A 22,272-nucleotide genomic window follows, 5' to 3' on the forward strand; every position below is an offset into this window, starting at 1 on the left:
TGGGTTTCCTTTTCCCAGGGACCAAGTCGTGCGTATGCCCAGCCCTGCCCCAACTCCCAGCTTGGTCACATATGCACAGAGAATTCTTTATGCCTCTTTATTCCCAATTTTATCAGCACTTTATAAAACCAGACTAGAGGCAGAGAGGTCTGAGAAGGCTCGCTTCCCCACCCCGAAGCTCAGCCAAGGTCTGATAGGTCTGCCTGCTCCTTGTGGAGGGGACTCAAGGTGGGGGCCAGGCCTGCTGGGTCACCCACTCCCCCTGCCAAAGGGGAGCTGGGCCTGGAGAGGGACCAGTCCAGCACTCCTGAGCCCTAGGGGCTCGCCCTCTCCTGTGGCACTCTAGGGCTGGGACCCTGGCTGGCATTACCTACCCTTGTAGCCCTACCTGCCTTCTACATCTGTACCCCCACCCCCTCCCTGTCCCCCCTAAATATATACAAATATACAGAGGGTTCCACCCCTGCTGGTGTGGGCCCCTTTCTCCACTTCTCTCCTTTCTTCTCCCCTCCAGCCTTCCTGGGCACCAGCCCAGTGGGCGGGGGAGGTGTGGACAAGTAGGACCCTTGTGCAAAGCAGCTGGCGCTGGGCCAGCGAGAGCAGGAACTGAGTCCCCACCCTCCTTGTGAGCACCGCCCTCCCCCCTTCAGTCTTGGGCTGCCCCCAGGCCTGTCCCAGGAGCAGGAGGAGGCTATGTTGAGGATCTGGGGAGGGGTCCCAGACTCCTGGGTCCTTTCAGACACAGCACCATCCTAGCAGGCAAAGTCTTCAAAGAGGCCTCCCGGGGGGCCATGTGGGTGGTGGTGGTTGGGGAGCAGACTGCTGGCACCCCCGCCCTCAGCATGGCCCCGGCTTGGGCAGGGACTCTGCAAGGTGAAGAGGGAGTGGGACAGAGAGAGGACAAGCTGTGCCCCCAAGCCTTCCACAGCCAGCCTTTCCTTGTCCCCTTGGGCAGAGGCACCAGGGGACCCCAAGAATCCCTCCCAGGCTAGTTCAGCAGTTAGGGAGGCACTCAGACCTGGGAGGGGCACTGTCCTCACCTGCTCCTTCAGCTCCTGCAGCCCCAAAGTGGAGATGCCCCCCGTGGAGGTCCTCAGGGGAGTCCTGGGACGCCGCCATACCCTCTTCAGTCGATCCCAGGACACCTTGGGGTTCAGGGTGACAGAATAGCAATGGGCTCAGGAAACTGGTAGAGAAAGGTGGGCCTCATGAGGCCCACCTTACAGGACTTGCTGCCCCAGCAAACCCCCTCTAGGGTTCCCCATTCCTCCTATTCCATCCCCTTCTCCAGACCCCTTACCACCTTCAGGCCTTCCAGCCAGTCAGGGAACCTGGCAAGGAACCCCGAGCTTGATTTCCTAGCCCGGCCAGCTCCACCAAGAAGCCTGCCCTTCTCTCTGCTTTCCCACAGTCCCCACCCTGTACGCCCTTTCTGGGTGGCCCCCACCAGACCTCCCATCTCTTGCCTCATAGATGTAGTCAAGGATCTCCAGCAGTGTGAGGATGCTTGCCCCAATGAACAGGCCCATCTGTCCCCCGAGGTCTCCTGGGGGGCACAAGAGTAGGGTCAGAAGGAGCAGGCTGGGCTGGTCCACCCCGCTGAGATCTGGGCCAGGGCCAGGTCTCACCCAGCAGGGCTGATAGGCCATAGGCTGCTCGCTGCTCCATGGCCTCAGAGGTCAGGGCTTCAAAAAAGATGTCTAGGACCAGGAAGTTCTCCCTGCAGAGACAGGAAGCAGGGTGTCCCTGTAGAGCCATCTTCCTGAGAAGGCAGCTGGCAAGAGACATCCCAGGTCCAGCAGATCCTGATCTGAGGCCCCTGCGCTGAGAAGCCAGGGACTACCCTCAGACTCCCAAAGGCTGTGAGGGAAGAAAGTCCCAGATGCATGTCAGCTTCATATTTTGAGGGTTAGCAAAGGGCCCAGGAGCACAAAATACAATTCCTGGGCCTGATGGAGTCCTTCCTGGCCTCTTCTTAAAAGCAGCAAATAGTGTTCACTTTGCTTCACCCCTATACCTCTGTAGAACTTTCAGTGGCCCTATCACTCAAGTCCTCTCCAAAATTCCTCTTCCGGATTCTCAAGACTGCCCATGACCTGTTGCACTGTGCTTTCCTATCAAACTGCTTTCTCTTCTCTCCACACGGCCTCAGCCTGGTCTCTGCATCATCCCACAGTTCTTAGCTGGGATGCCTCCCCTGTCTTCTCCTCACAGACCCAAACCCAGGCTCCTCAGAGGTCCGCCCACCTTCCCGGCTTCCCCTGCCCCACCCACATTAATCTCAGCTGGGGCCGGAGAATCAGTGCCACACCATCAGACATATCATCCACAAATTGGGGCATGAGCTTTGTATTGTAATTATTTCTGTCCCCTTAGGATGCTCAGCAATTTGAGACTGGCTGCAGGGGATCAGATGCAAGGCTTGGTGTGGCACCTCCTGCAAGCCATCTTGTCCTTCTCCCTGTGCACAGCATTCACTCAACATGCACTGAAGAGCTCCCAGGTTGCTGGGAGGAAATAGACCAGAGGGCTCCACACAATGGGTGAGGGCAATGACAGAGATATGTACAGGGTACAGGGGGAGCTCGGATGAAGGGGATTCGGACCGAGAAGGGCTTTCCTGGAGGTGGAGACACAGGGTGTGACTTGGAGGATGGGTATGGTTAGTTAGAAGAAAAGGATCATGAAAAGCATTCCTGGCAGAAGACATTATTAGCACATGCAGCCCGCTCCCAGCCTCCACTGCGCACCAGGCCTGTTGAAGATCCCCTCCTCCTACCCCCCCACATACCGTATGTAGGTCTCATTGCGGTTGTACTTCCTTGCCAGGTACCGGGCTGAGCCCCTGTTGGGGATCCTGACCATGGAGATCTCTTTCCCGTAGCGGGTCAGGTTGCAGGGGGTAGGGCAGAAACATGGGCCCTCGGAACCCCCACCCAGGGAGTCTGCAACACAGAGGCACCAGCTGCAGTGGGGGTGGGGGCAGGTGGCCCAGAGGCCCACTGGCTGCAGGGAGAAGGCCAGGGGATGTCCTGAGGCAGGCATGTCCACACTGCGGTCTCTACTGGCCACCCTGGTGCTGCCTGTAGGAGACTAGTTGGGGATCCCTTCCTGGACCAGCTTCAGATAATGAGTGAGGGGAGAGCCCCCCAGCACCTTCCTGCCGGCTTATTCCTCTGCCTCCCACCCACTGGCGCAGAGAGGTCCCCCTGGCTCAGAGGGAGGGCACAGCCCGTTCACCAGAGCTCATCAACCACGTGAGGCCTCAGACACACAGGGGCTTGGAGAGGATGCTGGGGTGAAGGGGATTTTAGGTATTTTCACATAGGCAGATGGATGAGTAGATGGATGCGTAGATGGAGGGACAGAGGAACAAATACTGTGCTTGGTATGCTGGATTTCTCTGTTTGCCCCTTCGGATCCACTTTCCACTCTCCTCTACCTTACTCTGTGCCTAGGAGACTGATCTGCTAAATGTATCACCTGGACTCCGTGTCCTCTGGCTTTTAGTTGGGTTTGGCCAGTGGGAGGCCTCAGTAGGGTCAGAGGGCAAGGAGGGGAGAGATTTCAGGGTATATCCTCCCCCAGCTTCCTCACTGCCAGGCCGTGGGTGGCAGAGGCTGCATTCCTTCTCTTGAGGCCACAGCTCCTGTCTCAGCCACAAGGATGTCACTGTGCTCCACAGGATGCTCAGCATTTTGAGACTGGCTGCAGGGGACCAGACCCAAGCCTCAGTGCAGGTCAGCTTGTCCCTGTCCCTCAGCACAGCGTTCATTCAATGTGCACTGAACAGCTCCCAGAGGCATACCCTTCTTTTACCCCTTCAGGCCTGGGGTATGAAGGCTCCCTAGTGTTGCTCATTCTGTGGCATTTCACCATTTTCCATGGCTCCCTTACCCCTGCTCACACACCTGCTCCCTCATCTAACACTCTTCAATCACCCCTTTGGCTGGGGAAGTTGGAGTGTGCGACCTAGAGGGCCTTGATGGCATCTGCTGTCCCAGGATCTCAAACCCATTTCTTCTCCCTCCCCGTGGCCCAATCACCTGCCTAAAATCAGACGCCATTCTTTCCTTGCCTTAAGTCATTGTTGGCTTTCCAAAGCCTCCTCCACTCTTTCTGCCCCCTCTTCCATTCTCTGCCTCCAGTCACACTGACCTTACAGTGCCCCAGATGCACATGCTGTCTCTGGGCACAGGTCTTTGGCACACGTTGTTCCCACCACCTAGAACATGACCCCCTTTCTACCTGGCTGACTCTTTCACACCCGCCAAGTCTCAGCTAATCTGTCACTTCCTCTAGGAATCCTCCCTGCCTTCCCAGTGGAGCTGCATGCTCCCCGGGGACTTGTAGCACCCCTGAGGTCCTCTATCCAAGGACTAACACATGGCGTTATGTCGACATTCCTGCCAAGGAGTATGCTCCACAGAAGTCGGGTTCTTGTTGCCACCTTCACCTTCAGCACCAGCCTAGGCTGTAAATGTCTGTAGGATGAATGAATGAATGAATGGACGGATGAATTAATGAATTGCAGCCCAGGTGAGATCTATGGATAGACGGGGTTTGCCTTACCCACACTGATGCCAGCAATGCATCTTTTCTCAGAGCAGGAGAGAAATCATTTCATTTTTCCAGAAAGGGCAGGCTCACTTGCTGAACCAAGTGGAGAAGCCCAACCCTTTACTCTGAGTCCTGGGTTCTCTGCAACTCCCTCCCTGCCACTTACCGGAGTGTCCATACCTGCAAAGGTCCTCAGAACCGCCCCCCACCCTCCTGAAGGTGGCATAAGGCTCAACCCCCAGGAAAAACCCCTCCCCAGGGAAGAAGGAGGCCAAGGCAGTGAGGAGAAGGGTGGACAAAGAAATGAAGAGGAGGGTGATGGAGAGGTAGGGAAGAAGGTAGCAGGCAGCACGGACCCAGGGTGTGGTCGGCACATTCGATGTAGATATTTGGTGGGCAGATGGTCTCATTGCCTGAAAGGAGAGAAAATTCCTGGAGTCCATGGTTCCATTCCCTCTCCCCCAGCACAATCCCAATGTGGGCACACGGACACATGCACACACACGTGCCGGTTTGCAAATACATGTACATACATGAATGTATACCTGCTCGTGCATAGAAGCATGAAAATGTGTGCATGCATTTTTGCATGCAAACGTGCACACTTGCACACACACATGTGCACACATGTTCCCCTTATTTAAGCACATGCACACAACCTCCACAAGTACACACACATGGATGTACATAAGCACATTTATGCATAAATATGTATTAGCATGCACACAAGCATGCATGCATGCACTCCCATATGCATATGTGAAAACACCTATAAAATCCCAAACACATACGCATACACGCTTACATGGTATAGACATGCACATGTGCTGTTGTACACATGTATGTGCCTGTGCACATGAGCAGTGCTCTGCCCCTGGAGGTTCTGGAGCCTGTCAGGCAGCATTGAGGGCTGGCGAGGGATGGGATGCCCACCTGGCATGTGCACCATCCGGCAGTGGCAGCGCTGGAGTACAGCCTCCTTTTCACAGCGCAGCCGGCAGGCAGACACACTGTAGGCTGAGTAGCCCTGAAGCTCAGGCTCCTGAAGCCCATTCTCCACCCGGCAGTTGCCCCAGGGCTGGGGCAGATAGGTCAGCTGCAGAGGCGGGGCACGGTAGGGTCACGCCCAAGAGTATTCCACCCAGCCCTCCAGCGCCCCACAGCCCCAACAAAGTCCATGGTGGGCTGGTGGGCTGTGAGTTCCTGGAGGGCAGGTCTGGCCAGCATCCCCCTGAGCCCAAAGGCCCAGCCCTGTGCCCAACCCAGGTAAGCTGGAGGTGCTCACCCGCTGTTCCTGGCAGGAGACAAAGGTCTGGAAGCCTGGGGACACACCAAAGCCCAACTGGTGGATATAGGGTGGCTCCTCCTGGCTGTGGATCTGCACTCGGATGCCGGCCTCAAACGATGTCTCATCTGCACAGTGGAGATGGTGGTTCCATCTCAGGAAGAGGACCCAGGCTGGAGCCCCCAGCCTGGCCCCTGCCCCTTTCCCGCCTGCATACTTGTCTCTCTCCAGATGGGCAGGTACTCCTCCTGCTGGATGTCCAGCATGATCTCCAGGCCACTGCCCATGCCCCCGGCCCGGCTGGGCAGCCAGCTCTGGGGATCTGCATTGAAGGTATAACACTTCCCATAGCGAGTATAGACCTGGGGGAGGAAGAGGGGAGATGGAAGGAGGGGCTAAGACAAGTCCTTAGGCTTAGGGCTCCCTGTCCCCTGCGAGGGCCACCAGACCTGCTTGGCCACCCCTGTCCCATATTCCAGCAACCAATCTACAGCTCAGCTTCCCCTGAAATGCCATCTTTTCTATAGACATCCTTTCCTAGATGATTAAAAAAGTACCTCCAGCTCAGCATACCAATAGCAGAACTCTTGATGTCTTTCCAAATGCTGTCCACCCCCATTCTCCTTTGAATAAAGGGGCATATTATCTACCTAGTTTCTCAGGTCAGAATCCCTGAAATCACCCTCTCCCTCACCCCTACATCCAATCCAGCAGTTGTCCCAGGCAATTCTCCATCTGAAATCTATTTAGAATCCATCCATATCCTTCCACGTTGTTGCCCATCTTTCACCTTCACCATCCCTCTGGCCATGGTGGTGGGCTCCTAGCTGGTGTCCCCTCATCCACCCTCACCTCTTGCTCCAGGCTGTTCTCCACACAGCAGCCAGAGCTCATCTAAAGTGCTTAGAACCAATCAATCCCCTGCAGGCTTAAAACCCAACATTTACCAGAGAATAAAGCCAAAGTCCTTCCCTAGTCTGAAGGTTTCCATGTGATGTAATCCTTGACTACCTGTCCTGACACTCCACTCCCACCTCTGTGTGACAAATTCAAACTTACTGAGCGCCTTCCTTCCCCAGGCCTGTATTCACACATTCCCTTTCCTGGAATGCTCCCCAACCCCCGGCACGGCTAGTTGTCCCTTTCTTAAGTCTCAGCTTAAGTGTTCCTTCTTCAGACACACACTCACATACCGCACATGTTCAGTGTCACTGTCCACCCATCAATGTGTTTGTTGGTTTGCTCAAAGTACTTATCAAGACCCAAAATGATCTTGTTCACCTGTCTCCTTGTTCAAAGTCTATCTCCCATCCAATCCCCAGAGCCACACAGGAGCAGTGAGCCTGTCTGGGGCTCCAGCACCTGGCGCAGTGACCGAGCCCAAGGGACATTGATAATGCTGCGCTGAACGAAGCCCTTTGCCGTTTTCCTCTGTGGAGTGTTCTCCAGAATGGACGCCAGATGGTGGTGGCGCCCCGGATATGGAAGCTAAGGCTTCTACTGCGGACTTCGCAGTGGAGGGAGAAGCGCAGTACTTGGGGTGGGGAGGCATTGAGGGAGAGGTGGACACAAGTTCCCCCCGCCAGGCTCACCCTGAAGAAAGGAGCCCTCGGGTCACACCCATCACAGGCAGCACCTTCCCTGGGGGCGATGGGTCATTGCGCTCAGTCCCTCTCTCCTCCTCCTCCCCTCTCCATAGGAACATTGCACACTGGTAAAAGCCAGGAGAAAAGGCTGGAGGCAGTGTTGGGGAAAAGACACCCCAAATGCCTCACGTCAGAGGTAGGGTGTAGAAGGGAGAGGGGCTGGTTTGAGGACAGTGGGAGTAAGGAGTTCTAAGAAGCACTGGGTGCCTGGGGGCACCCTTGTAGTGGGGCAGGGTTAGGTCTCCCCCCCAGCTAGGTTAACCATGCCACTGGCCCTCTCTCCCCTCACACGGTTCTTCTATCGCCCAAATACTCTGCCTCAGATTCCTAAACAAAACAGGTTCACAACAAGCACCATGCAATTTATAAAACACAGCAATATCTTCTGCTGTCCCATTTCATCTACTCAGCAATTCTGGTACCAGGTAGGTTTAATTCCTCTGATTACCACGGATGAGGAAATCACTGCTCAGAGAGGCGGTGTGATTTGCACAAGGTCACACAGCTAATTGGTGGGAGTGTTGGAACTCATTTAGATGCAAGATTCAAGCTGTTCCCACAACCCATCGCTGGCAGCTGTCTGCCCCACCCCACCCCAAGCCAACCCTAACCCAAGCCCCAGCCCCAGTCTGCTGCAATGAGACCGGAATATGACTCAACTCCTGTCCCCTTTTCGCCGAGTCCTCCTTCCCTTCCTCTCCACGTCTCTAATCTTCCTCACTCTGTTCTCCTTAACTGCTGCCTCTCAGTTCCCTACCTGTCCCTCCCCTCCTCTTTCTGCACCCTCACCAGCTTCTGGGTTCCAGTCCTTGACTGTCTGTATAACGCAGGTCAATTCCCAGCTCTGTATCTCCATCTGTGAGGCACGAGTGGACACTGCTGCTCTGCCCCAGGCACTGAGCTAAATCTTGCCATGCTCTTTCCAACTGAATCCTCACAACCACCCTACAACACCATACAGATAAGGAAATTGAGGCTAAGAGAGGTGAGCTGGTTTCAAGGTCTCCAAGGTCAATGCTTCTCAAACTTTAAAGGGCACACAAAGCCCCTGGGGATCTTGTTAAAATGCAGATTCAGATTCAGCAAATGTATATTGGGGGCAGGACTGAGATTCTGCATTTCTGAAAACCTGCAGACCACACTTTGAGTAGAAAGGCCCTATATGAAGGGGCCAGAGCCCAGCGAGACAGCCCTCCCTCTAGACCTGCACTCTCATAGCATCTCACTGGAAGAGTGGCAACCTGGGTGGGAGCTGGGTGCAAGCTTCTTAGGCCGCCAGTGCTGTGGGAAAGGTAGATGGGGGGAATACGTAAGTATTTGCCCCAAATCTCAAAACACCCACCCTCTTCCTATTTAGAGCCAAGAAGATGGTGAAATCAGCTCTTGCTGACACAGCCAGTTTTGAGCTTGCACTCTAGTTGAGAGGCTAAACAAAGCCATGGATTGCACGGGGAACCCAAGTATTGCATTACTCACTTGCAGCACCATCCCAGCTGACCCTGACCACCAGGCACCATCATAGACTCTCCACAGCTCACCCTCACCCATAGGACCAGGGACTCCCTGAGGCTGGGGGCCCCCTTTTACCATCTTGACATCCCCAGAGCCCAGCACAATTTGGAGAAGGTGTGAGGTGGAGGGAAGGGATACCAAATGGACACTAGCCAAAAGCACCACTTAATACCAGGTTCTGTGCTTGCCACTTTTGGTCTGCTTTCTCCTTTGAGCCTCCAAACTACATGAGATTAGTATTATTGCCCTGTTTAATGGTAAGAAGGCTCAGAGAGGGAATGTGACTTGACTGAAGGCACACAGCAAGTAAAATGACAGCAGAGAATCAAAAATACTGAGACCAATGCCAAAGCAATTAGTGCTTATAAAACACCTGCTGCTGGGTGTTCAGCAAATGTATGAGTGGTGGGATCCCAACCCTGGGTGGGGCTGGGGCAGCCTTCCTACCCGATACTTCCAATATATACACACAGACACACGCCCTGAGTGGGGAAGCCCCAACCAGGAAGGCTTTGGCTCCAATGGCTTTGGAGGGAGCCTCTGTCACCCCTGCCCTTGAGGTAGCTGTACAGAGCAGGGGAGACCAAGGGACAAGGGTGGCAGTAGTCTGGGTCTGATGGAGATACTCTGCAGGGAATGGACAGGCCAGATTGACAGGGCAGGGCTACCTGCACAACCCAGGTCAGACCCAACTGATGGGCAGAACGGAGCGTTGCCCCGGAGACAGTCCCTGGGCCAGGCAGGCAGTGGCAGGCGGAGCCACAGGCTCCTAAGTGGCAGAACTCAGGTGGCGGCACAGCCCACAGCCTCTTCCATGGAGACGGCACGGCTGCTCAGCCACAAGGTCCCACAGCTGTCCACAGCTCTGTCCCCCATGGACTGGCCCAGAAGGAGGGTATGTGTACAGGAGTTGAGAGTCCAGTGCCCAGCCATGGAAAGGGGCGGGTTCAGGGCCAGGATGTGCCATGAGGGTCTATCTCCAGACCACCCACCACCAGCCCACAACCTTTGGGCCCTGTCCCCATCTCAGACCCCCACTTCTTCCTCCAGTTTGGCCCTCCCTCTTCTTGGCCCCACCTTGCTCTCTGCCTTTACGCCCAGGCCCACCCTCCTGGCCATGGGCTGAGCACCTGGCCTCCCAGAGTCCCTCTGGTCCCAAACTGAAAAGCTTCTAGACAGGAATCTGTCTGTGCGGCATGCAGACCCTCCGACCCCTACACCACCTTTCTTCTGGCCAGCCCTCTACTTGTCCCTCTCGGACCACCTCACCCTTTCTTGGCCTGGACCCCAGGCTGGGTCTCTGTCTCCCTAGCCTCTGATGCCTGACCTCAGTCTGTCTCTTGGTTCCTTCTCTATCCTCCTGGCCTGTCAGTCCTCAGCATCTGATCAGTTATTCATCTGGCCTCTGTTCTCTGTCCTTTGCCCTGTTTGGCTGTCCATGCCCCCTGGCCTGTCTTTCTCTCCCACTGGCCTGGCAGCCTCCTGGCCTCTCCGTTCCCTTGCCCTTTGCTTCTCTAGCCTGTTTATCCTTTAGTCTAGCTGCCCAATCCCTGGTCCCTTGTCTTCCTCCTAGACTTTTCCCGGGGCCTGAGGCACTCCTCTCCAGCCCCCAAGCCAGGAACCCTCCCAGGGGTCTTTTCCCCTCCTTCTCCCTGTCAGTCATCCAGATCTGCCCCAGACAATGCTCAGGGGCTGGAGAGAGCTGTCCAGGGCTTGCTCCCTGAACAGTGGCTTCTCTCAGTCCCTGGAGTTGCATCTATCCACAGCTCCCATTTCCCCCAGAAAGCTCCCCTTGGCTGGCTGGCTTGCATTCTCCCCCTCCCCTCCCCATCATCTCATCCTCCTACAGCCACAGAGCCCACAGGGTTAACAGGCAATTAGCAGGGCCAGGACTGTGGGGGAGAGGGCCCCAGGCCTGCAGGAGATAAGCAGCCAAGAGCAGCTGAGGCTGGGCTAATCCCAGAGCTAATCCAAGGCCTGGGCTTTATCTCCAGTGCCTTCTGGGCACCCAGCCTCTGCCAAGGCCCTGGCATCTCCCCTACCCCATTTTCCCACGGCAGCTTCATCTCTCAAATTCCATCAGCCCTCTCCTGATGTGGTCCGGCTCCATGCCTCTGACTTAGGCTCCTGGTATGAACTCCCCTTAACCCTGCAGTGCCCTGAGGTCCAGAGTGGGCCAGTGGAAGGGGGTGCATCTTCATCTGCCCTGGACAGTGACTAGCACCCCAGAGCAGACAGCTCTCAGGCCCCCACTTTACTCAGGGATGGTCCAGGTTCAGAGACTCCCACTTCTCTAGCCTCACCAGGGGCAGAGGAAGGAACCATGGCACGCACCATGGTTGGTCCACGGCGCCAACTCAAAACACCTGGGGTATCTGCACTGAACAGAACTTGAAGGTCGGTCACTCAGACAAAAACTCTTCTTGTACAAAAGCCAAAATAGAAGCAAGGTACATATCCAAGGGCACAGAGAAAAAAACAAGGCAAATTCAATACTAGAATCCAGTTTGCTTCCCCAGCTGACCCCAGCATTCTTCACCAACCTCAGTGACCCTGCTGGGACTCAGTAGACCTGGTCCCAGCTCCAGCTCTACCAGTGATAGCCTGCATAACCTTAGTTAATAGTGTGATTTATTGACTTCTCTGGACCTCAGTTTCCTCATCAGTCAAGTAGGGATAAAAATTCCTGCCTGACTTATTTCACAGGGTGGTCATTAAGTCTCAAAAGAGAGAAAGTATGTGGAAGGCATCTACAAAGTGAAATCACATACAGGTACAGGCCTGCAGTCCAACCTGGCTTCCATCAGGACCCTGCCCTTACTGTCTGTGGATTCAGTCATTTAACCTCTCTGATCCTCCATTTTTATCTGCAGAATGGGAATAATAGGCACTCCTCACAGGTGTTATAAGGAAAGAGATAATGTACATAAATAATAGTAATATGAAACATTTAGTGCTTACTCTGTGCCAAGCACTGTATATGAATTAACTCCTTACTCCTCACTAAAACCTTATAATGGAGGTCTCTTAATTATTTCCATTTTACAGACAAGATAATGGAGGACCAGAGAGGGTAAGGAAGCTGCCAGGGTCATGACATGGCAGATCTGGCACTGGAGGAGTGCTCATAGCCACTGTGTGATGACATGCATCTGGCACAGCACCAACAAATAGCAGGTGCTCAAGAAATGGGTGGTATTCAGACAACACTTATTTGTCCAGCATTGTTCCTTGAGGCTGTACAATATGGCAGGCACTGTGCTTGGTGCTGGGGATGACTCAGAGAATGAAACAGTCTTTGCCCTAAAGGAGCTTGCTCTCTGGCTGCAGAGGCAGTTCATTCATTCAGAACATGTTTATTGAGCCACCACACTATGAACCAGGTCCATACAGGTGTACAGCATGAGGAGCAAAATACAGAACCACAGTCACAGGTATTCACAGATCGTTGCTTGTTGTGATTAGTACTGTGATGGGGCAGGGTGGGGGTGTTGGCATAAGCCCTTGGACAGTGGAGTAGGGGTTCCATTTGGGTTGGAGAGTAAAGCTGCCTAGAGTAAGCCCACTCATTCACCCAGCAAGGGCATCAGATACTGCCCCAGTCAAAACAGAGGGAGAATACCCCACATACACCTCCCTGCCCGCCAGGAGACCTGGCCCCTCCCCACCACATGGCCAACACAGCCCCTTAGCTCCCACCTCCAAGAGCTTTTCAGGGAGACGCCCTCCCCCAGGTAGAAGTTCTTGTGAGTCCAGGACATGGGCATAGTGTTTGGTCAAATGTAAATGTGTGAGCTGTGGTGGAGGATAAGTAGGAGAGAGACGGTCAAGGCTGCAAGACGACAGGCTAAGACCCGCTGGGGGCCTGGGAGAGCTTGGGGCCACAGGACAAGGCCGGGAGTACAGGCGCGCTCCGCGTTTCCGCGGGAGGTGAGAGCTCAGGGCCTCCAGAACAGGTAAACCGCCAAACCTGTTACCAAGTAGCCACCGCGTAGGCCTGAAAGCCCAGAAGGTCAGTTTTCCAGCAGGGAATATTTGTAGTTTGTAACGAATGCCTTCCCTGACATTCCCTCCCCTTGATGCAAAGTTGTTCTTCAAGAGTTTTCCTTACACAGTGGAGCACACACTCGCTGCCGGACGGGAGGTCAGGAGCCCGGGCTGGGATGGTGGCGGTGGGTGGCTGTGCTCCGCTCCGGGTCCCGTCGCTCCCCGCTCGGCACATGCACCCGGGCGACCAGGCCCAGTCCGCCGCGCGCAGAGGACCGCACCCACAGCCTAGCGCTCCTTGTCGCCCCCTCCTCCCTCCCGCGGGGCAGGCATCCATCAAGGCGCCCGAGCGCCCTCCCTCCGGTTTCCTACGGGCGCCTCCGCCCTCCTCCCTGGGTTTGCCTCATTTGCATTCCCCCGGCTCCCGGCTCCTCGGCAAAGTGACCTCCGCACACAGCACCGCGAGAGGCTTCCACACCACCGAGGGAGACACTGCCGCCGCCGCGGCCGGGAAGGGGCGAGGGGGCGCGAGCCGGGACGGCTGGGCGGGAGGCCAGAGGAGGTGGCTGCAGGGCCGGGAGCGGCAGGCGAGCTGGGCAGCAGCGGGAAGGGCCTTGTGCGGAGGGATACAGAGGGATTCCGACGGGATTTGAACCCGCGACCTCCGATCCTCAGAGGGGCGGGAGTGGGACGTGGTGGTCAGCACCTAGTCGGCAACGCTGCGCCCCAGAAACGGAACCCCTGCTTGGAAGCCGGGGCTCCCCAACACCCTGCTTCCCTTACCCCGCACTCCCGGTGGAGACGGGCCAGCCCTGCCCAGCAGCCACCCAGGGGCCCCCAGCTCTCCCGAGGGCCTGCCCAGCCCCCGTCCCTGCTCCCTCGGCCCACCGAGCCGCCTCCCCTCCCCCCGCTTGGTATTTACACCTTTCACACATTTGTAAGCTATTATCCTGTCCACGCTTAGTCACCGCTGAGCCAAGCGCCACGGATTTAGCTCCTTTAATCTTTCCTCCTAAATCAATCCTCCATTTCCCCTTAATCATGCCGTGGCTCCTCTCTGAACTCTCGCTGCTGCCTCGGCTGCTGCAGACTATGCCTGTCTCTCTGGAACTACTCCCCCTCTAACCCAAAACGGCTGTCCCAAGGGCATGATGAACATTTGGGCAGTGGGCTGAATTTCCAGCGCTTCCAGCCCCGGCTTGAGAAGTGCAGACACCCCCTCGCCTGACGGAAAAGACGGGAGCACCCTTAATCTTGCTATCTCCACCCTCCAGGTCTCTGTCCTCCTGCCTCCCACCCCCACCCCTCTGGGATGGCTCCAAGACCCTAAGCCTCCACCATGATTTGCCAAAAAAAAACTCAGGCCTCCTGTCCGCTGTTCTGGCTGTCCCCACCCCCTCTGTCCAGCTGGTCTAAGACGGTGGCATTGCCTGGATATCCTGGAAGGGCAGGGAAACACTGATAACTCACCAGCCTGAGGCTACCTTCTCTCCTGCTGCAGAGTGGCTGTCCGTCTCTCACTGACCACCCACCCTGTCTCCAGCCCGCATTCGCTTCCCTGTTCTGCCCAGTGGGACCTCCTGACTCGGGGCAGCAACCTGAGCAGCCATGAGGCTCAGAACTCCTAGGACTTCTGGGGTGCTCTTGCCTCCCTGCCCCCCCATTCCTGGTCCTTCTACCCCCGGCCGGAGCCTGGCAGAAGCAGCACTGCTGCCAGCCATGAGAGAGGTCGGATTCTTCCCTGCAGAAGGGCAGGGGTGGGGGGTCCAGGAAGGCGCCAGGGTAGGGGAGAAAGAGGGAAGACAGGAGGGGGACGTGCGTGGGCCATTTCTTCAAATGCTAATCAGCATCTTCCGGCAGTGCCACGAGAAGCTGAGCTGATAATGAGCCCAGCTCGGGGCTGATTCCTGATTAATGAAGAGGCCACAGGGCTGCTGAGTGGGGCCGGATGGGGCACATCCCTCGTGACCCTCCCCGCTGCCCTCGCAGACCAGCCCTCTGGAACAGTAACCGCCTGCGCCGCGGCCCCTCCGCCGCACCACTCAAATGCCTTCCTCCAACTCCACTGGCCAATGGAAAGCAGACAGGCTGAGCGCGCCCCCTTCAGGAGGGCCTGAGGGGCAGCAGCCGGGGGCCGGGGCGAGCACACTGGGTTCTGCAATCTAAGTTGTAAATAGCTTTCAAGGAATTTTTTTTCATTTTGTTCAGGAAATTTTTTATTAATCAAGATTTGAGGTTTCTCTGGACAAACTGGGAACCCCCCAACGCTGGGCATCTCTGACCGTAGGGTAACAGCTGGGGCAGAGGGCTCACTTCGTAAGTGATCTTTAGTTCTCCTCGGACCACCCATCCCTATCAGTGCCCTTCCCTACCTAACCTGCTTGCTCCTAAGGCAGGACCACCCCTGAACTAGATACTGAACTAAATGTTCTCAAGTTTTATGCCTTGAGAAGATGGGACCAGAGGGGACAGGGGGCAGGGGGTTGGACGGGTTGAGGGTCAGAGATACGTTCATCTGATAGGTAAGAGGCCTGGACCAGCCGACCAGCCTCAGTGGGAACTCCTCCCTTCCTGAGTCTAGGGGCCAAGAGGCAGGAGCCTGCAGAGGCAAAGGCAGGGAGTTGGGGTGTTTGTGGAGTAGCCCCTCCCCCAACCAACAAGTGGGTAGAGATTACCAGTACTGGCCTGACCCCACCAGGAAAGGGGGTGGGCTCAGGAGGAAGCTTGGAAGGAAGGAAGGCTGTTGCTGAGGGGCCTCGGAGGCTGGGGAAGCCAGAGAGGGTGAGAGGGCTCGCCTGCAGCTCCCCTTGCGTCAGAGCTGTCCTGGATGGCAGCTGGGGGCGGGGGGGAGGAGGGAGGAGGGCAGGGAGGGGCACTGCCCAGCTGGAAGAGGCCTTGTATAATTGTGCCTGATTAGTAGAGAGGAAGAGAACAGGGCGAGTGATTAATAGTCACGGCAGTCACCAGTGTGTGGGGAAGGAGGGGTGGGAGGGGAGGGAAGTCTGAGAGCCGAGAGATGGAGACAGTGAAGCACCCACAGGTCCCCCAGTCACCTGCCCCCTAGGGGCTGCCCGGACCCCTGAGAACCCTACAGAGTGGGGCTGGGTCCTGATCCTACCTCCTCAAGGATTCTCTCCTTCCCCCATGCCTCAGTCTTCCCAACAATGAGCTGGAAAAGACCAAGGTCATGTCCTGAATGTGGAAGAAAGGTGTATCTGCTCATATGGTGTTTTCAGACACCTTGATGTCCCCAGACACAAGCCCTATCCTCACCTCAACCTGGGGCCTCAGCCCAGAGATTAGGTGGCTGGACTTCCAATCATAGCCCACAACCACCAGCTTGTATCCTTTGCTCCCAGTTGTAATTCCTAGCCCTGTCTAATCTGGCAGTCGGAACCTTGTTCTATGACCACCTGGAGCTGCACTGTCCAGTGCAGCAGCCACTAGTCATGTGTAGCTATTTGAATGGAACAATCATTTTCTCTGTCATACCAATCACATTTCAGAGGTTCAATAGCCAGTGTGGCTAGTGACTGCCATGTTGGACAGTGCAGATACAGAACACGTCCATCATCACAGAATGTTCTGTGGGATAGCACTGATCTCTACTGTATGTGTGCACACTCCTGCATATATGCATGCATGATGAACATTTGGGAGGGTTGGATAGCACAGGAATGCTGTAATAGGCGATGGGGAGGGGGAGGGCCAGAGGGTCAAGAGGAGGGGAAGGCTAGGTGATGGGGAGTAGGGAAGATGCTGAAGCATGGGTCAGAAAACAGCAGGTGGTACTGGGGACAGTCAGGTAAGAGAGGCAGGAGGTGGGATGGTGGCATTTATGACAGCTGACACTTCCAGAGTACACACTGTGTGCATGCTGGGCAGTGTGCTAAGCTCTTTGCAGCTATCTCTAATCTTCATAACCACCTGAATTTTTTAGGTTCTAATGTTTGATTCAATAAATACAAAAACTGATTTTCACAGAAGCTTTTTTGACTTCTCCAGGGATACACAGCTTAAAGGGTAGAGCCGAGGTTCGAATCCAGAGGTCTGGCTCCAGGACCCACACACTTGACCGCTGCACCACACAGTCCCCAGCTGAGAGGAGATGTTGAATTTTAGAGCCACCCTTGCATTTTATAGCTAAAGAAATGAAGCCTAGGGAGAAAGAGTGATTTCTGCCTTTTAGTAAGGGGGCAGGCTGAGAGCAAGCCACAGGGGGGAAAGTGTGAGGCCCACAGTACTGGGGTGGGGGCAGCTGATGGTGGTAGGAATTGGGGAGGAAGGCAGAGAACATACAGGTGGTGTTGAAGCAGGATGTGGAGGGGGCGTGGGCTGGTATGAGATGGGTTTTGTGGGGAGAGCAAGAGGAGAAGAGATGGGGCCAGCATTCCCACCACCCAGGAGCCCCTCTCTTCTCTCTCCCTACTTCCCTCCTCTCCATTCTCCAAACCTCGCCCACCTGCCTGCCTCATCCCTTAAGCCTCTCCAGCCTCCTTCAGCCCAGAGTGGCCTCACTCTAAGCTCAGGCTCTTACTAGCCATGCACCTTGTTTGGCAATTAATCCTGGCACCTCATGACAGTGCTTGTATGGCTGGTTAACTCTTGCATCTTTGGTTAAGCTTTAGAGTATCCCTATGCCCACTCCAGCCACGAGACAGTAGGCTGCCTGAGGACAGGGACTGGGCGCCTGGGCATGCCTTCTTCGTTTTCCCCACACACCACCTTGCGGGAAGCCTGGCACATAGTAGGCATTCAGCATGCCATGTTGATTGAGTGAGTGGGTGACTATTAGGAGTCAGTGAGGGATATTATGGGGCGTGGGGGTAAGAGCGATTGCGGTGGTAACAGAAGCAAGAACAGCAGCTTAGGGGACTGGGGGAGGGTGCATTACCCGGAGTAAAAATAGGCTGGAAAATGTGACATTTATTAACTTGGATTCCAGAGGAAAGGTCACAGCAGAGTGGGGAGTGGGAAGGAGGAAACAGGGAAAGCAACAGAAAACACTTACAGCCCCTTACACAAAGCCTGTCCCTGTCACCAACCATCTCACCACCATGCTCTAGCAGGTCACCCTCCAACTGGTCCCTGTACCCATCTCCCCTCCATAGCTCCCAGGTTCCCATCATGCTCTCCATGTTCTCACTGCAGAGTCTGTTTTGGCCCTCGTGTTCCCGCCAGAGAGCCCACGTCTCCGTCTCTATACCCCTTCTTCAATCTTGCCCAATTACACACCCCTGTCTTCCCTAGTGCCATGCACCGCTATCCCAACCCATAATCCCAGGCCTTGGTGAATCTGCGCAGACTCAGCCCTAGAATGCCAGGCTCAAGAAGGAGTGACACTCAGCACTTGGGGTGTGGGCAGAAGGGTATGGGGTCCAGGCTGGGTGAGATACAGGGGAAACAGGGTCCAAAAGGGAACTGCTGTCCCCCAGTGCTTGCTTTGCCCCTCTGCCCCTCAGCCTCAGTCTTGAGACCTACTCTCCTCTCTCCAGCTGTACAGATGAAAGGATCTGTGGGAGGTCTACCCTTGCACACCCTGCTGTCCCCAAGATTCAGAGATACTCCCTGTTCCAGAGCCTCCAGGCATCTCCTCTTCTCCTGGAGCAGAAAGGAAACCACTGCCTCTCTCACCTTACTTTTTGCCCTCTCCATTCCTTCCTCCCCTCCGCACACTGAGCTTTCCTCACACTTTCCCTTCCCTTTCCACCCCCAACCAGGGCCTGAGAAGCAAGCTCTGTAGCTCAGGGACACAAAGGCCCTATTGATTTCTGCCCCACCAACTGCTGAGACTGGGCTCTGCCACTCTCAACTCAGAGGGGCGAGGATCCCGGACAGAGGAGCCGCATGGATCCAGAGGCCATGCTCGCCCTCTGTACTCCACCTCCTTGGGGACTGTCGCAGCCCTGGCTCCGGGAGTGGTGATCTTGCCTAGAAGAGGAGATATATAACCGGACAAGCACCCAGGGGCTCTCAACTCCTCTCACAACACAGTCCTGTCTTCCTTCATTACTTCCTCTATTTCTACCCGACTTCCCCATAACATGGCAGGCAGACCCCGAGGCTGCAGGCATAGCGGGGGCCAGGAACCTACTGGTAGTGTGTTTCCTGGTGAGACTGAGGCAGTTAATGAGAACCTGGGTCATAAGGAGGGGAAGTCCCCCATCTCTGGGGCTGGCATCTGGGCACCATGTTGATGCCACACATTTGCATATGCACTGGGCAGTGGTCACAAGGATGGAAACCGACACGCACACAGTGCTGGAAGTAAGCTGTGGACTAGGGCCAGGCATCTCAAGCACCAGGAATAATAGATACCCCATGACTGTGGATGAATGGAGCACACACATACAGACAGCATACAGGACACACCCCTCACCTCACACACCTGACTGTGGGAGGGCAGCCCAAGCTGATACTCTATGCCCTGTGAGAGGTGTGTGTTTGTGTTCACACATACGTGAGAGATGGCGCCAGCAGTCCCCCATGGGGAGCAGGCGTTGAGATGAATGGGGGGTGGTCACAAGAGGGGACAGCAACCACAGCATTACCCTGTCCTCAGCAGCTAAGATAAGAGCTGGGATGTGGGCCCAGAGATGAGTAGCTCTCTGGGTGTGTGGGTGTGCAGGTGTGCACGCGAGTGTAGTGACAGGGACACTGAGTGTGTGTGAGAGGGAGTGTGCGGAAACTGTGTCCCTGAGCTGTAGGCATGTGTGTATGTGCACGCGCTGGGCAGCAGTGAGGGAGAGACATGCACATGAAAGTGAATGAGTGATTCTCAGTGGAAGAGCCAGAGCCCGGCAAGGGAGCAGCAAGAACCAGGAAAACGGAGGGAGGGAAATCAGGACAAGCCAGAGGGGCAGCATGAAAGAGGGATGTGTGAGAGAGTGTGAAAGGGGGTGTGTGTGTGAGACACAGAGATAGAGAAGAGACACTGGTCCCCAGTGTCCACGAAGCTCAGTTCTCTCCAGCCTGCCGGTGGGGCCAGCTCCCCAAGAGGCAGCCCTGAGTCCCTCCCTTGCTGGGGCCCCCAGAACACCGTCTTCCCATCACCCTTCTTTGGTGAGGAGAAGACTTGGTCTCATCTTGGCATGGTGCATCCCTTCCCTGCAAGCTGAGCAGTTTCAGGGCCCCGGGGCCCAGGCCAGACCCCTGGCCCCAGTCTTGGGTGCTGCAGCAGCCACAGAGCCAAGAAGAGGAGCAGCAGGGTAAGCCCCTGTGAGTGTGGCTGGGACGCCCAGGGAAACACCAGGCTTGGGAGACACAAGGCCAACCTCTGGTGGTGGAAGGAAGGGAGGGAAGCCCTGTTGAGGATGCCCCTACACACCACTGCCCCTGCCCCCAGGCCAGGCAGGCCAGCTGGCAGCACTCACCACAGAGAAGTTGCTGGCGGAGCAGTGATGCCCACTGAAGTTGCAGCTCTTGAGCATGTCGGCAAGCTGGTGGCCAGTGCGGTTGAGGATGTCTACCATGTCCGGCTCCGGGTAGCGAAGGCCAGCGGCACGGTGCCCATCCCGGTCTTTGGGGGGCAGCCCTGTCAGATTGGCCAGGTGGAAGATGTCGGCGTCGCTGAGTGCCGAATGCCGGAAACGGTTGATGTTGCAGAGGGTGACAGCTGGGAAGCCAGCCACTGGGGCTGGGGCAGCAGGGTCCATTGCCACCAGGTGAGGCCGGGTCAGGTAGCCCCGGGCCAGGCTGGCTGCCTGGTACAGGAAGGCAGCCAGTGAGGTGAGTAGGGCCAGTGCCCAAAGGGTTCTGCGAAGTCCATGGGGGCCTGGGCCACAGGCCCTGCCCAGCCCGTGCAGAGTGCTGGTGCTGGCAAAGGTGGCCAGGTCCCGGGGGGCCGCTGTCCCCCGCGCAGCCCCCAGGAGGCTCTGCTCATCCCCTGCCTCTTTCTCCTTGGGTTTCGCATCCTCTTCTGCAAATTTGATTTTGCACACAATCTCGATCGGCATCTGTCCCTGGCTTCTGGGACCAGCCAGAGCCTCCCTGCCCCTGTCCCTCCCTGGCCAGCAAACCCCTGGTGCCCTCCGGAGTGGCGGTGGTGGCAGCGGCTGCTCTTCTAAACTCAGGGCAAGCGGGAGGAGGACAGGGACAGGGTGGGGGCCCGAGGTGGGGAGTCACTCCCACTCCCAGCAGCTCCGCAGCCCCGGTGCTGCCTCTGCTGTGCCTCTGCTGCCGCTTGTCTCTCTCCTCGATCGTCTCCTTGTGGCTTCCCTTATCAGCACCAGCACAGCTGTCAGCCCCTGCGTGTGTCCCTGCGAGCGAGTGAGCGAGGGAGTGAGAGCTGCTCCGCCACGCCGCGCAGCCCCAGCCGCTCCGCTCAGCATGTGCTCCGGAGCCCACCCCATGCTTAATAATTCAGGACATGTCAACAGCGTTCCACCGGCGGCATGGGCAGCAGGAGCCAGGCCAGGGGAGGGGGCAGCCCCCAGCCCAGGACAGGGATTCCCCATCTCTTCCTGAGCTCTCATGGGCTGCCCCCCACACTCTTGCTATATATATCCTAGCCACTCATGGGGTCCCCGAATGGCCCCACTCCCAGGCCACCCAGGTAAGAGTGCTGAACCCAGAGTCCTCAGCTCCTTCTGCCACTTTTCTGGACCATGGCCCAGGAAGGGTCAGCCAACTCCATCCCCCACCTGTGGCCTGCTGACTCTTGCCTCCAGCACCAGCCACCACCTGACCCCACCACCCCACTCACACTGGCTTCCAGAAACTCCGTGGGAGAGCCACTTGTTTGAATGAGGGAGGGGAGGGCAAAGGAGAACAGCAGGCAAAACAGACAAGGGAACAGGGTGGCTCCACCAAGATTCTGTTTTCCTAGAGCTTTGCTCCCAACTTCAACACTCACCCAATCCCTGCCCCCTCTGGGACTCTGGCGGCCCCCACCAACTCAGTCACTCCTGTATCTGGGACAGAGGGCACCCTGGCTGCCTTGCATATCTGTGACCTCTTTGCTTCCCCAGGCACCTCCCAAATCCATTGCTATAGCCCGGCTGGGGGTGGGGACAGGGTATTGGGTGAACAGGTCAGGGAGCCAAGAGGAGGTATGAAGAGGGGAGAGCGTGTGGAATGGAGGGGGGAAGAGCCCAAATCAGGGTATAGGAAGGAGCAGGAGTGTGTGCTGGGCTTGCGTGGGAGGGAGTGCGATCCTAAGGAAACAGGCAGGGTGCGGGGCAGGGTGGGGCTGGGGAGTCCTGGGGTGGCTGCGGTCTCTCGGGGAGGTGAAGCAGGTGTGTGGCTCTTATCCTGGCCAGAGATGGGTTCCCTGTTGGCAGA

At 56.4% G+C, this 22,272-nt stretch overlaps 1 protein-coding gene across 2 annotated transcripts; it reads right to left on the minus strand.

Annotated features, from left to right (window-relative positions):
- Window positions 1-58: 58 nt before the first annotated feature.
- On the minus strand, window positions 59-21,292 carry ASIC4 (acid sensing ion channel subunit family member 4). 2 transcript variants are annotated; one of them, XM_057503502.1, is made up of 11 exons: window positions 20,364-21,292; window positions 6,063-6,207; window positions 5,846-5,973; window positions 5,494-5,656; window positions 4,917-4,973; window positions 3,484-3,708; window positions 2,792-2,945; window positions 1,629-1,720; window positions 1,467-1,546; window positions 1,041-1,145; window positions 59-866 (listed from the first exon to the last, which is right to left on the minus strand). In XM_057503502.1, the coding sequence occupies exons 1-11, from the start codon at window positions 20,943-20,945 to the stop codon at window positions 753-755; spliced, it is 1,845 nt and encodes a 614-aa protein (XP_057359485.1). In that variant the 5' UTR covers window positions 20,946-21,292; the 3' UTR covers window positions 59-752. The 2 variants fall into 2 exon arrangements, with proteins under 2 accessions (XP_057359485.1, XP_036770173.2); XM_036914278.2 differs by lacking the exon at window positions 3,484-3,708.
- Between the last annotated feature and the right edge of the window lie 980 nt (window positions 21,293-22,272).

Source organism: Manis pentadactyla, chromosome 6 (genome assembly GCF_030020395.1).
Source record: "Manis pentadactyla isolate mManPen7 chromosome 6, mManPen7.hap1, whole genome shotgun sequence".
Classification (NCBI taxonomy): domain Eukaryota; kingdom Metazoa; phylum Chordata; class Mammalia; order Pholidota; family Manidae; genus Manis; species Manis pentadactyla.